Source organism: Cryptomeria japonica, chromosome 9 (assembly GCF_030272615.1).
Source record: "Cryptomeria japonica chromosome 9, Sugi_1.0, whole genome shotgun sequence".
NCBI classification, from domain to species: Eukaryota; Viridiplantae; Streptophyta; class Pinopsida; order Cupressales; family Cupressaceae; genus Cryptomeria; species Cryptomeria japonica.
The window spans coordinates 462,611,564-462,625,180 of NC_081413.1; the positions used below are offsets into that span (position 1 = coordinate 462,611,564).

At 36.9% G+C, this 13,617-nt stretch overlaps 1 protein-coding gene across 1 annotated transcript; it reads right to left on the reverse strand.

Moving 5' to 3' along the window:
• Positions 1-233: 233 nt before the first annotated feature.
• Positions 234-1,975, reverse strand: LOC131071643 (peroxidase 27). The gene is made up of 4 exons (XM_058007573.1): positions 1,639-1,975; positions 1,342-1,533; positions 1,070-1,235; positions 234-976 (listed from the first exon to the last, which is right to left on the reverse strand). Exons 1-4 carry the CDS (start codon positions 1,846-1,848, stop codon positions 573-575), a joined length of 972 nt encoding a protein of 323 aa, XP_057863556.1. The 5' UTR covers positions 1,849-1,975; the 3' UTR covers positions 234-572.
• Between the last annotated feature and the right edge of the window lie 11,642 nt (positions 1,976-13,617).

A 13,617-nucleotide genomic window follows, 5' to 3' on the forward strand; every position in this document is an offset into this window, starting at 1 on the left:
TTCTTTCTTCATTTTAAGAAAGATTTTCATAGACATTATACAGAAAATCATTGAAGAGACTTTGGACTCTCAAATATTTTTGAAGTAGAGAATTCAAAACAGCTTTGAATTATTGACTTTTTTTATGTTGTATATTTTTCTTACATTAGATTGTAATTACATATGTAAAATTTCTTTATATTTGAATGGATTTTATTTCTCTTAAAATGTCAAAATACAAATAGATAGGTATAATAATTTGTTTAACAATGTGCACTGATATTTTTTTCTAATTTTACATGGAGTGGGTAGCCATTTAGATTTTTATGATGTCTTATAATATTAAATACTTTGTGCTCAGCTTGCGGTCTATGTTCCTTGTCTACATTCTAACAGATTATGAACAATTGTATGAACTGCATCTGTTCTTTGTTATCAATGAGATCAATCAAATAGAGTTTTTTTTTCAACAAATCATAAACATTCCTTACTTTTCATGAACCTTATTGATCAACTAATCTTGCATTATACAATTCACGCCCACCATTTCGCAATTTATTGACAAGGCCTCTACTCAGCAACATGCCAGAAATTTAGTTCAGGATAGCACAGTGCCGTCTTATTTGTCCGGCGGTTCCAGTCAAAACTTCAACTTCCGAAAACTTTTGCATGGAACGCTTAAAGTTGTCGAAGAATCTCTTTCTGTTCACCTGATTATCAACAAGCTTCTTTGCAACAGGATTTGTAAGAAGAGCAGCATCAGTCTGGAACAGGCCCCTCTTTGCTTTAAGGTTACTGAAATAATCGCTATCGAAAGTGAGTGAGTTTGTGGGATCCACTGCTACAGAGGTTGTAGTGTCCGCCAAACTGGTACATTGGCTCTTCAAAAATTGGGCATAGGTAGGATCCAGGGAAGGGTCCATGTCTCCTTTTCCTGTGAAGTTGTACAGCCTTTCGCTGAATCCAGGGCAACGACCTCTTCCAATGCTATGTGCACCTATTCAAACAAACCCTAATTATAAAATTACGAGCTGTAGTTTACGATTGATCAATAATTTAGTATTTAAGACATAATCGATTTGTTACATACCGGAGAGAACAACAAGGTCTTTGATGTTTAACCCTTTCCTTGCAAAAGACGTTTGGAGAACGGAAAAGTTAGAAAAGGGTGGTGGAATGTTAGTTGAGAGCTCATTCTCTCTAGATATCAGTCCGTCCCTACGCCCTGTTCTCACACGCCAAAATGGACCTCCAGTCTGTACACAAACTTCAAACATTAAATTCACATTCACATAAAATTTCCATAGACAGTTTTCTAGAATGGGATTTTCTGTTATATTACAACACATTAGAATTTATTACCCCGGCAAAAACAGCATCTCGGGTAACTAGGGCGAGAATGTCAGCACAAGAAACGACGCCTGGACATTTTTTCTCTATTTTTGCTTTTGCAGCGTCAATCAATTCAAATCCGCGCAGGCTCTGGTTTGGAACGGCCTCTTTTTCTGCTCTGTTGTTCGCTGTGGAATTCAGAAGCACTGAACCATCGCAGCCCTAGGTAAACCACAACAACCCAAATCAAATTAAATTCCGACAGTGCAAACCATTTAAGTAGAGAGAACATAACATAAACTAATTGGGTAGTGATGTAGTACTGACTCGAACAAAACAATCATGGAAATTCATTCGTAGGAGAGGAGCCGCAAGAGTTCGATCCTTGGCTATGTATTTCTTGACGACATGCTTAACTGTGGCCTCAGCTGATGGGCAGCTCTTCTTGTAGAAATGATATCTCAATCCTGATCCCTCACACCCACATACACAAATGAGTGCAAGCAGTAGTGAAACAGTTAAGGAACTGCTCGCCATCTTCTATCTTCTTCCGTTCCTCCCAATTGAGCATACAGGCGATTGTTCTACCAGTCCAATACATAGAAAACAGAAACTAACATAAAAAATACACTATTTGGTATGTATTGGCAAATTAAACTTAATACCTCCACGATGAACCACTGACGCGGTGGATATGTCATTATTTGACCTTCCCTGTAACGTTTGCCTAGTCATATAGAGAGATAAGAAAGGAAGATAAAATTTGGAACAATTCAGAGCACACCATTTTAGACAAATCCGGTCTAAGAGAAGGCCATCTAGGAGTACTAGACCAAGGTAATAAGCTTACTTACCACGATGATGTCTCATTTGTCTACAATTGTCAAGCTGGCCTACCAGGTTATTCGGCATTTGTTGTTTGATTGTGAGACACACGTGATTATTCTACCAAATCCGATTTAGTATTAATTTTAGACAAACCCATTCACATTTGGTTTGCAATGTACGACCAGACCAAACTATCTCTGCCCATGTTCTGCTTGTACAAATTTAGTCAATGGAGCATCTTTTTGCGGGTTTTGTTTACTGGCCGTGTTGATTAGTCAAATGAAAAAATCTCAAATGGTATATCATCCATAAGATTTGGGTGAAAACAAAAGGCTGGTTGACTAGGATGTGTCTTAAAATTAGTTGAATCTGGCATTTCTTAAGTACATTACTACCTCGGTTAAGGTATTTACTTTTATGTTAAATAGTTTAACGTTAAATTATTTTTAATAAAAAAAATAAGAGAAAGAATTATTTATTATTAAAGTTTGGGTGAAAAATAAAATTGTTAGTAGAGAAGGATCCCAATTCATTACGGTTCATAACTAAAAACAATAAAAAAAAAAGCTTGGAGATCAACCCAACAAAGCACTTGTACAGAATGAACAAAGTCTACAACTAGTACATACAATAAATATTTGAGATATTGTTCATAGACATCATATTAAGAACAACAAAAAATAAAACACTGAGCATCATAGAAAATATTGGGATTCTAAGAGATATAGTTCGAGTCCTCCACCATCTGATTCAATGCATTCTCCTAGGAAAATGAAGCATCAATTTTCTTTTCTTTAGCCTTGTCTTCGCCTTTGTTATTTGGCTCCTCTTTCTTCTTCTTCCTATCAATTTTCCGTCCCAATGCAACTACTACAATAATAGCCCTCTGCATCAAATTACCATTGATCTTGATTAAGTTTTTTTTGACTTTTTATAGACATGTGATCCACTCACTGTTCCTTTCACACCCAATATAATTCTATGGAGTCTCCAAGTTCTCCACACAAGCTCTAAGATCTTCCATTGTTGCTATGCCAACGCTTGCCATTTTTGAGGAATTTTTCCTTCGATGGTTTCTCCTTTGTCAGCTAGTTCTTCATCTTCGTCTTCACCATAGTCCTTGAGGATATTGAGCCCCTCCAAAGCATCTTAGGAGTGAGTTTTGCAAGGAGGTGAAGGTGAAAAGGAGTCTTTAGGCATTAAGTTTAGAGGCTCTTTAAGGGTTTCTTCATTGTCTTCTGTGGCCTCTTCATTGAAAGTAGAGTCCTCAAAGTGTGCTTCTATTTCTTCCACTAAAGGGTTTTTACCAAGAGTGGCCACAATTTTAGCCATTATCGTGAGCTTAGCTACTCTAACAAACCTCCTATCTCTAGAAGTAGTCATGTCATCTCTGGTAGACTCTCCATTTGAAATTTCTATATCAAGGGATACCTGGGGGAAGATAGTCAAGTTGTTCTCAAACTAATTTTTGGTAGCTTTTCCCTTGCCAACAATAGTCTTTTTGGTGCTATTTGGGGTGTTGAGATCTTTTTTTCCCCTTTTTAGGTGTAGATTTTGTGGGTCAACAGCGACAACAAGTAGAGGGGTGTCACAACTTAGGCTAAGGGACAAAATAGAATGAACATTATCAATAGAATGACTTTATAAGAATAGGGAGCATCATCTTTGAAAGCATTTTTTCTTTTGGAACCACTAACCAAGGAAGGGTTAGGATCTTGGCCAGGGGGTTATAGAATTATGGGGTGTAGGGTAAAAGGTAGGGGTAGCTTCCAAACAATAGTTATAAATAGCATAAATCAAATGTTAATGCAAATGGGAGTAAGTACACCATCAACAACACATTTCTTTATAAAAGAACAAAGAAGAAAAGGAAAGCTAACTAGTTTATGGTAGCTTAAATGGTTAAGTAAAGAAAAGTGGATCTCTAACCTTGCAAACCTTACTTTGATGATGAAGTATTTGATCAAATGGTAGTTGAGGATCCCCTAGGGAGGAGGCAGGTCATCCCTATTATAGTCAGTTTGATTTCGTTTTAGTTTTTCCCCTTTCTCCAAAAATATAGTAATGTAATCCTTCTAAGCATGTTTCTCACTTAGGCATGAAATCTTTTCTCCTTCACAACTTAGCCCTATCACCTGTGCAATTAGCTTCTCAAACACCTCTATGTTATTTCTACCCACTTTTACTCTACTATTTTTCCAATTGTTCATAAATTGAGATGATAATTCTTCGTCCTTCCCTTTCATGACTTTAAAGAAAGGGGTAATTACACCTTTCTCAAATACCTCCCACACCTAAGAGTTATTCTTCAATGAAACAAATAATGTGAATTCTATACACAACCTTTGTTCATTGATGACAACTCCTCTATAACTCCTAAATGCAAACACTAGAAGTCACTTGGGACCTAAAAGAGAGAGACAAAACAAAATTTAAATAGGTATTTCCAAACCGTCTTCAATATTTAATAGATATGCTGAACTATAGAGGTGTCTTTATCTTTTCCATGTGAGAAACATAGTAATTAATCTATACTATCTTTCATCTTACTTATTTCTCCATTTCCATTAATGTCATGGTAATTAGGTAAGGTCATTTCGAAGGGTTCACTTCATACACTCACCTTGTATGAAGATTAATAAATCTAATGAAATTATTGGGGAGATAATTCATAACACTTAACCATTTATGAATATTTTTTCCTCCTTGATTTCACACGTGCTTTATGTTACTTCTCAATCTTTGTATATTTATGGACCAAGTGGTTGTATCCATATAATAATACATCAAACCACTATACATGATTATGATCCAAGTAATAGTGACACCTTTCATAGTATTATTCAAAATAATTGTTTGCATGGTTAATAAACACTTCGTGCATGTAATTGATCAAGATATTCTTGATTGAAAGGGGAATACCCGTATCATTTCACCAATAGTTCGAATCATTAAATTTGAGGCGTTCATTCAACAAGGCATCCAATTTCTTATTCCATTGTCTATAGGTATTTCTATCTTTCCAGCATAGTATGAGAGTGAGAATACATCAATTATTTTTAATAGAATTTCTTATTTTCCATGGGTGGACGCCATTGAGTTAATAAGGTCCATCACAACTTTGGAAACTCCTTCAATAATAACTTTTTGGAATCCATGCATCATAATCCACGTTAGACCCCACCATAGATCAATAGCCTCCAACTCATTATTGGTCTTGGTCCCAACTTTTTTAGCATAACCTTCTATCATTATTCACTTATCATCACATATTATTCCTTCGACAACTGCCATTCCAAGCTTTCCTTTTCTACATCCATCAAAGTTTATCTTAACCCATTCCTTTTTAGAACTTTTCTATTATAATTCTATCTTATAAATTTATTATTGGTTTTAATTTTGTCCATACAACAGGTAATTCCCCATTTCAACCTGACATATAATTCAAGGTAGGTAGTCAGTTGGAAATATTTTTGGTGATTCATATAATTAATAGTTTTGCTAACCCGTTTCATTGTAACTTGCACAACCTCTTTTTCGTTCCTAGAATCCTTGATAAAGATCTCATTGTTCCTCTCCTTCCAAATACCCTAGGAAAGGATGGGGGGATTTGGCTCCAAAGTTACTTTGAAATAGGATTTTTGAAAGGAGAATTGTCCCTCCATATTGAACAACAAATCTTCTTGTGATCCCTATAAATGGCTAGTTGGTAGAGAAAGAAGACAATAACTTTTCCTAGACCTCCCCGGTAAGGCTACAATGTAAAGTAAGATGATAGACAAACTCCTCTTCCTTGTACTAACTATGTTAAAAACTATGTTGACAACATTATCAGTAGTTAGAATCTTATTGTGATTGAAACTGTCTACCAAAAATAGGTGATTTTAGGGATGATTTTTCTATCCCATATCAAGTTCCATTTGAAGTATGGTCTTCTATAATTATTCTCTAACAAATAATAGGTTGAGGAAACACAAAAATTTATTGAGGGATCTGGGCCCCAAATAGCTTCATTAGTATTGGTGGGATCAAAGAAACATCATTCTCTAAGGGATGACACAAATTGGTCTCTAGTCTCCATGCTTATGAAAAAGTCCAGTGGGAAAGGCTTCCACTTAGGTTGTGTCTCACTCTAGTCAGTATATTCAAAAAGTCTAATGCCAAACTATCTTGAAAGAAGACCCATGCGATCCACAAACAAGGTTATGCAACCAAGAACTGTAGACACTTAAATTTGACTAATCAATTTAATTCCTTTGGTCGCTCGCATTAATTAAAATAATTTATATTATTTAATTATATGTGACATCCCACACTCTCTGGCTAAATTAATTTAATTAATAAGGTCATGTCCCATAATCAATTAATTGATTGACCTCTTAATTAAAATAATTCATATTATTTAATTATATGTGACATCCTGCCCTCTCTGGATAAATTAATTTAATTAATAATGTCATGTCCCATAACCAATTAATTGATTAATATCTTAATTAATTAATACCTCTTTAAGCCTTTCTTCTATTAAATAAAATTATTCATTAATTTTATTTTATTCATTTCATCCTTTTCTTCTAATCCTTGAACTAATTAATTAAATTAATTAATTCGCCCATGTGTCTCCTAACTTAAACCCTTCTTCTAATCCAATCCCTAGCCTAACCGAGGGTTTCTAACTAACCCTTTCTATCTAACTAATCCTATCCATCTAACCAACCTTATCCCTCTTAACCCCCCCTTACATGTGTGTGCACATTCCTAATTCCTAAATATTAGGAAATTACAACCAATTTTGGGTGCCCATCTCCCAAAATTGACATGTGTCCTTGGGGACACTTGTCATTTCCTTCCCCTTGGCACTTGTCACTCTTGGTTGAGCCACAATGTCTCATTCCCAACCTTCCCTTATCTATGTTCCAATTCTATCTAAACCCTCCCATTTCTATATAAATGGTCCACTTTTTCATACTCATACTATCGTAATGCCAAAATCATTACTCATCTTGCACATCATTTGCATCAACTTTTAATCATGGAGCAAAATCGAGCATCCACAACATCATAAGCACACATCAAACCATGAGATAGTCAAATCAAAGGAATAAAGTGGGGTTTGCATCTTTATTTGATTTTATTAGTTATGCTTTGTTTATTCCATTTTAGCATCTCAATCTTAAGCGTTTGATTGATTTGTGTATGCTTGGATTGTTAATTTGGATTTCATTCACTTTTGTTTAGTACCCACATTTTAACCACACATTTTGGGTATGTCTAGTGGGACCCACTTTATGGGTCATTTTAACGTTTCTACTATTGTTTTATTGATTGTTGATTGCAGATTTTGGATACTTGGTGAAAAAACACAATTTGTAAAGTACAACAGGTTCATGGGCAATTACAACGAGTTTGCTACCAACTCTAGTGATAATGCATGGGTTAGTGCAGGATCAAGGGGGGCCAAAAAGTGATGATGTGAAAAAAATAGCCTTCTTCACTCGCCTAAAAACGCGAAAATCCGTGTTGACTTTTTGCTTGGCCTGGTAATTACCTATGCAAATCAGATATCGGATAAAATCGGATATCGAATTTTATCCGATATCCGATTTTTATTTGTAATTTTAATTTAAAAAATATATTATATAATATTGTATTATATTATATATTATATAATATGGTATTATATTATATATATTAATATAATATAATATAATATTATATTATAATATTATATATAATATAATATTATAATATTATATTATATTATATATTATAATATATATAATATAATACAATACGTATTATATAATATAATAATATATTATTATATTATATATGTTATTTAAAAATAATTTAAGTGTTGAAATCGGATATCCGATTTTCTGAGACTTTTATATTTCGATAGTGACAGTCCCGTGAGTCATTTTTAACTCACGGGTCGCACGAAGCCGTCAAAATCCGATATCCGCTCCATCCGATATCTGGTGTTTTGACAAAAAAATGCTAAAAAATAGATTTAGAGGTAAGAATTTTATCGTTTTGAATCATTTTCATTGATTTTTTGTATTTTTTGTGAATGTTTATTTGATTTTTCCTTGAAAATATGGTTGTTTTTCATGAAAACTAGGTTTTTTTAAAATCAAATACCTGATTGTTTAAATTTGTTGACTAAATTTAATTGTTTACATTCAATTAGGTTAAAAATGGGGGATAACAATGAAAACACTGACCAACCACAACTGCAACAACCAAACCCTCATTTGCCAAACACCCCCTCAATTCAAGATTTGATTGCACAAAATTTGAATGAATTGAGGGGGATTGCAGAAGTATATCGTAGGATCCCTCGTCTAAACCCATTGTTTGATCCTCTCACGTCGATCGTAAAAAGTATGGAAACCATGACTGAGGAGCACGATGCCGCCCTTTTGTGGCAAGATTCTATGAAGGAAAAATATGTAGATGGCTTGTCGTATAAGGATATCAAGGATCTTGAGATATCCAAAGCCAAAATCGCCTCATTGTTTGTCAATCGCCGTACTGGTCAGCCCATAGATCCCAAAACAATAAAACTTTCTATCAAATGGTGCACAAATGATGGGATTGTGAAATTTTTTTGGGATCGTTGGTGGATGGTTTTCGATAAACCACCCAACAACAATCTTGATATCCCCTTCTATTTCATAAAAAAATTGTATGCTGAGTTTGTTTTACACAAACATGTGAACTACTTTGACATCCAACCTTTCTAGGGTGTAGGTTTAGGTATGCCCCAAAATAGACTTGGGGTAGTCAGAGTAGTCCAAGGCCCATATGTCCCCCCTCCTCCTGTTGATCCCCCACCTGCAGTTCAGCATCCTGATATCATTTGTGAGGCGGCTTCATGGACCATATCGGCTATTCACTCTTTGAGTAGCCTTTTGGTTTCTCAGGCTGCGTCAGTAGCTTAGCCTAATCTTGATGGTAGCGGTGCATCTAGTGCTGGTGACACATCATCCTCGGCTCCACACATATGCATGCCCCATAGTTGTGTCATGTGTGGGCATGTATGGTTGGGTCCAGTTGGACAACCCGTTGATCCTCCTGTGGACAGTGCATATTATGAGGTGCATGATGCACCAGATGTTATTACACAGACTGGAGGATACCCTGGGGAGTCCTCACATGCTAGAGGCAAGGAGGCACCATCATCATACATTGATGATGTAGTGGTAAGATTTGTATTTTCACAGTTCATGTTATATTTTAATTAAATATTTATAAATTAGATAATATTAAGTGCCAATTTTTATTTACATGGTCTATTTAATAGTTGATGACTGAGGATGAGTTGAGACAGATTCAGGAGGGCACCTTGTCGGCCATATCATTTGGCCTGGATAGCTTGACAATACATATATTATTGCACCTAGTCGTTTGTATTTTATTGTACATACATGCTCATCATTTATATTTGTATTAATTAGATTATGTAGTAACTTGCATGTATATCTTATTTTACTCTTGTAGGGCACAAGCAACACGAGTGTGGTGCAGTGTGATCTAGGATCTGGTAGTGCAATTGGAGACAAGGGAAAGGTAATTGAATGCAAATATGATTGAATGAATAGTTTAAATAACTTATAGTGATTATACATGTCTAGACATAGATTGATAGTTTCATATACTTGTTGTGTATATATACAGAGAACTCTTGGCTTCACATCCTTGATGATTACACCCAATATACCTAAAGAAGAAGAAGAGATGCCTCGAGTAGATGTGTGTTTATTTTATTATTTGATTAGTAGATATAATTTGTTATTATCAGTGACAATTATATGCTAACTTGTATCAATGTCATGTTTCTGAACATATGTAGGTTGTGTATCAAAATATTCAAAACATACCTCCTCTACCCAAGACATACACCAAGAGTCCTGCAAAGCTGAAGAGAAAACGTGGAGATGAGGTAAACATGAATAGTTCAATTAAATAGTTCATTTTTACGTTAACTTTTCGAATGTAAATTATATAATATAACTAATATTAATCGTGGTTTGTTTTTCTTGTGTAGGATCCTTTAGAGCCGAGCAGTGCGGTGAAGAGGATCAATTTTGATGATCCATCAGCAGCTTAGGATGTTATAGATAGTTTTGGGATGCTTACATGTCTAGTTGGCATGTATATTTTGTATATGGACATAAATTCACGTATTTAGACATACATTTTGTTTCAATTGACGTTTATGCCATATTTGTGTATGGACATACATTTGTAATCATTTGACATTTTTATATATACAGAAGTTGATATTCGATCATATAAATTGTTGCTCATCTATGCGTGGTGTTATCATGGAAATCTGTAATCTTCATTCCAATAATTAACAATGGTTAATAATGGCTATTTAATGAACAATACAATTCATTTCATTTCATCGTAAGTGTTGTTTTTATAATGAACAATATAATTCATTTAATGAACAATACAATACAATTTATTTAATGAACAATACAATTCATTTAATCAACAATACAATACAATTCATTCAATGAACAATAAAATTCATGAACAATACAATTCATTTAATGAACAATACCCTACGCATGCTCCTATTTTGCCCCCCCACTTAATCGAATGCTCGGAGTCATACCCTACCGGCGTCGTCCCTTGAGCGCCCTAAGTGCTCAAAATTGTCAAACACGTATGGGCCCTAACTCGAAATCCGTGGCACCTGTGAATGATCCGTTTGAACCTACGGGGCCACGAGAGGGGTCCCTACAAAAGCCTATCTTAGTTTTTCAAGTTTCCCTATGGTTTTATTAGGGCAGCAATTTTTCGGTTGGCAAAAAAATCGTCAGTCTCACTCAATTGAATGTTGTCGCGAGACCAATTTCTCGTTCAACACATCGCGATGATGAACCGTCAACTCTGACATGTCCAGTTAGGCATAATTACTCTATGCATGGTCCTGTTTTGCCCCCCCCACTCGATCGAACGCTCAGGGTCATACCCTACCGGCGTCGTCCCTTGAGCGCCCTAAGTGCTCAAAATTATCAAACTTTGATAGACTCTAACTCAGAATCCATGGCACCTGCAAATGATCCATTTGAACCTACAAGGCCATGAGAGGGGTCCCTACAAAAGCCTATCTCGGTATTTCAAGTTGCCCTACGGTTTTATTAGGGCAGCAATTTTCCGGTTGGCAAAAAAATCGTCAGTCTCACTTAATGGAATGTTGTCGCATGGTCGATTTCTCGTTCTGCTCGTCGCAATGATGAACTGTCGGCTCCGACATGTCCAGTTAGGCATTATTACCCTTCGCATGCTCCTATTTTGTCCCCCCACTCGATTGAATGCTCGGGGTCATACCCTACCGACGTCGTCCCTTGAGCGCCCTAAGTGCTCAAAATTGTCAAACTTTGACGGGCCCTAACTTGGAATCCGTGGCACCTTTGAATGACCCATTTGAACCCACGGGGCCACAAGAGAGGTCCCTATAGAAGGCTATCTTGGTTTTTCAAGTTGCCCTATGGTTTTATTAGGGCAGCAATTTTTCGGTTGGCAAAAAAATCATCAGTCTCACTTAATGAAATGTTGTCGCGTGGCCAATTTCTCATTCTGCTCGTCGCGATGACGAACCGTCGGCTCCGACATGTCGAGTTAGGCATAATTACCCTATGCATGCTCCTGTTTTGCCCCCTCACTCGATCGAACGCTCGAGGTCATACCCTACTGGCGTCGTCCCTTTAGCACCCTAAGTGCTCAAAATTGTCAAACTTTGACGGGCCCTAACTCAGAATCCGTGGCACCTGCCAATGATCTGTTTGAACCTACGCGGCCACAAGAGAGGTCCCTACAAAATCCTATCTCGTTATTTCACGTTGCCCTACGTTTTTATTAGGGCAGCAATTTTTTGGTTGGCAAAAAAATCATCAGTCTCACTCAATGGAATGTTGTCGCATGGTCGATTTCTCGTTCTACTCATCGCGATGATGAACCGTCATCTCTGACATCTCCAGTTAGACATTATTACCCTACGCATGCTCCTATTTCCCCCCCCCACTTGATCGAACACTCGAGGTCATACACTACCAGCATCGTCCCTTGAGCGCCCTAAGTGCTCAAAATTGTCAAACTTTGACGGGCCCTAACTCGGAATCTGTGGCACCTGCAAACGATCCGTTTGAACCTACAGGGCCATGAGAGAGGTCCCTACAAAATCCTATCTTAGTTTTTCAAGTTGCCCTACGGTTTTATTTGGGCAGAAATTTTTCAGTTGGTGAAAAAATCGCCAGTCTCACTCAATGGAATGTTGTTGCGTGGCTGATTTCTCATTCTGCTCATCGCGATGATGAACCATCAGCTCTGACATGTCGAGTTAGGCATAATTACCCTACACATGCTCCTATTTTTCCCCCTCACTCGATTGAACGCTTGGGGTCATACCCTACCGACGTCATCCCTTTAGCACCCTAAGTGCTCAGAATTGTCAAACTTTGACGGGCCCTAACTCAGAAGCTGTGGCACCTGCGAATGATCTATTTGAACCTATGGGGCCATGAGGGAGGTCCCTACAAAAGCCTATCTTGGTATTGCAAGTTTCCCTATGGTTTTATTAGGGCAACAATTTTTCGGTTGGTGAAAAATCATGTCTCACTCAATGGAATGTTGTCGCATGGTCGATTTCTTGTTCTACTCGTCGCAATGATGAACCGTCGGATCTGACATGTCCAGTTAGGCATTATTACCCTACGCATGCTCCTATTTTTCCCCCCCACTCAATCGAATGCTCAGGGTCATACCCTACTAGCGTCATCCCTTGAGTGCCCTAAGTGCTCAAAATTATCAAACTTTGACGGGCCCTAAATCAGAATCCATGGCACCTGCAAATGATCCATTTGAACCTATGGGGCCATGAGAGAGGTCCCTACAAAAGCCTATCTCAGTTTTTCAAGTTTCCCTACGGTTTTATTAGGGTAGCAATTTTTCGGTTGGCGAAAAAATTGTCAGTCTCACTCAATGGAATGTTGTTGCGTGGCCGATTTCTTGTTCTATTCGTCGCGATGATGAACCGTCAGCTTCGACATGTTTATTTAGGCATAATTACCCTATGCATGCTCCTGTTTCCCCCCCCCCCACTCAATCGAACGCTCGGGGTCATACCCTACGCATGTGACATCCATGAAGGGATATGAAGGGATATTTTGTAAACAATCAGAAACCTTTAATGATAATCGAGTTGAAGCCTTGAGATTTATGCAATATGGTTCAAGTCCAAAATTGTACCCTAAAGCCACACACTCTTCCCTCTCCCAGCATACACTAATGAGTGACAAGTTAACATAGAATCAGGAAGGATTTGATGAGAGCATTTTGATTTTACTTATGTCTTGTGTATTATAATAAAGACTAATTTACCAATGTGACATCTTCATATGAGAGAAAAGATTCATTTTATCTCAATACAGTTGTACCTATTTCATTATTAGAAAAAAT

Coding starts and splice junctions, on each gene's coding strand:
- LOC131071643 (XM_058007573.1), bottom strand. CDS start 1,848: ATGGCGAGCAGTTCCTTAACTGTTTCACTACTGCTTGCACTCATTTGT. Junction 1,534..1,638: donor TCCATGATTGTTTTGTTCGA/GTCAGTACTACA, acceptor TGGTTTACCTAG/GGCTGCGATGGTTCAGTGCT. Junction 1,236..1,341: donor GAGATGCTGTTTTTGCCGGG/GTAATAAATTCT, acceptor GTTTGTGTACAG/ACTGGAGGTCCATTTTGGCG.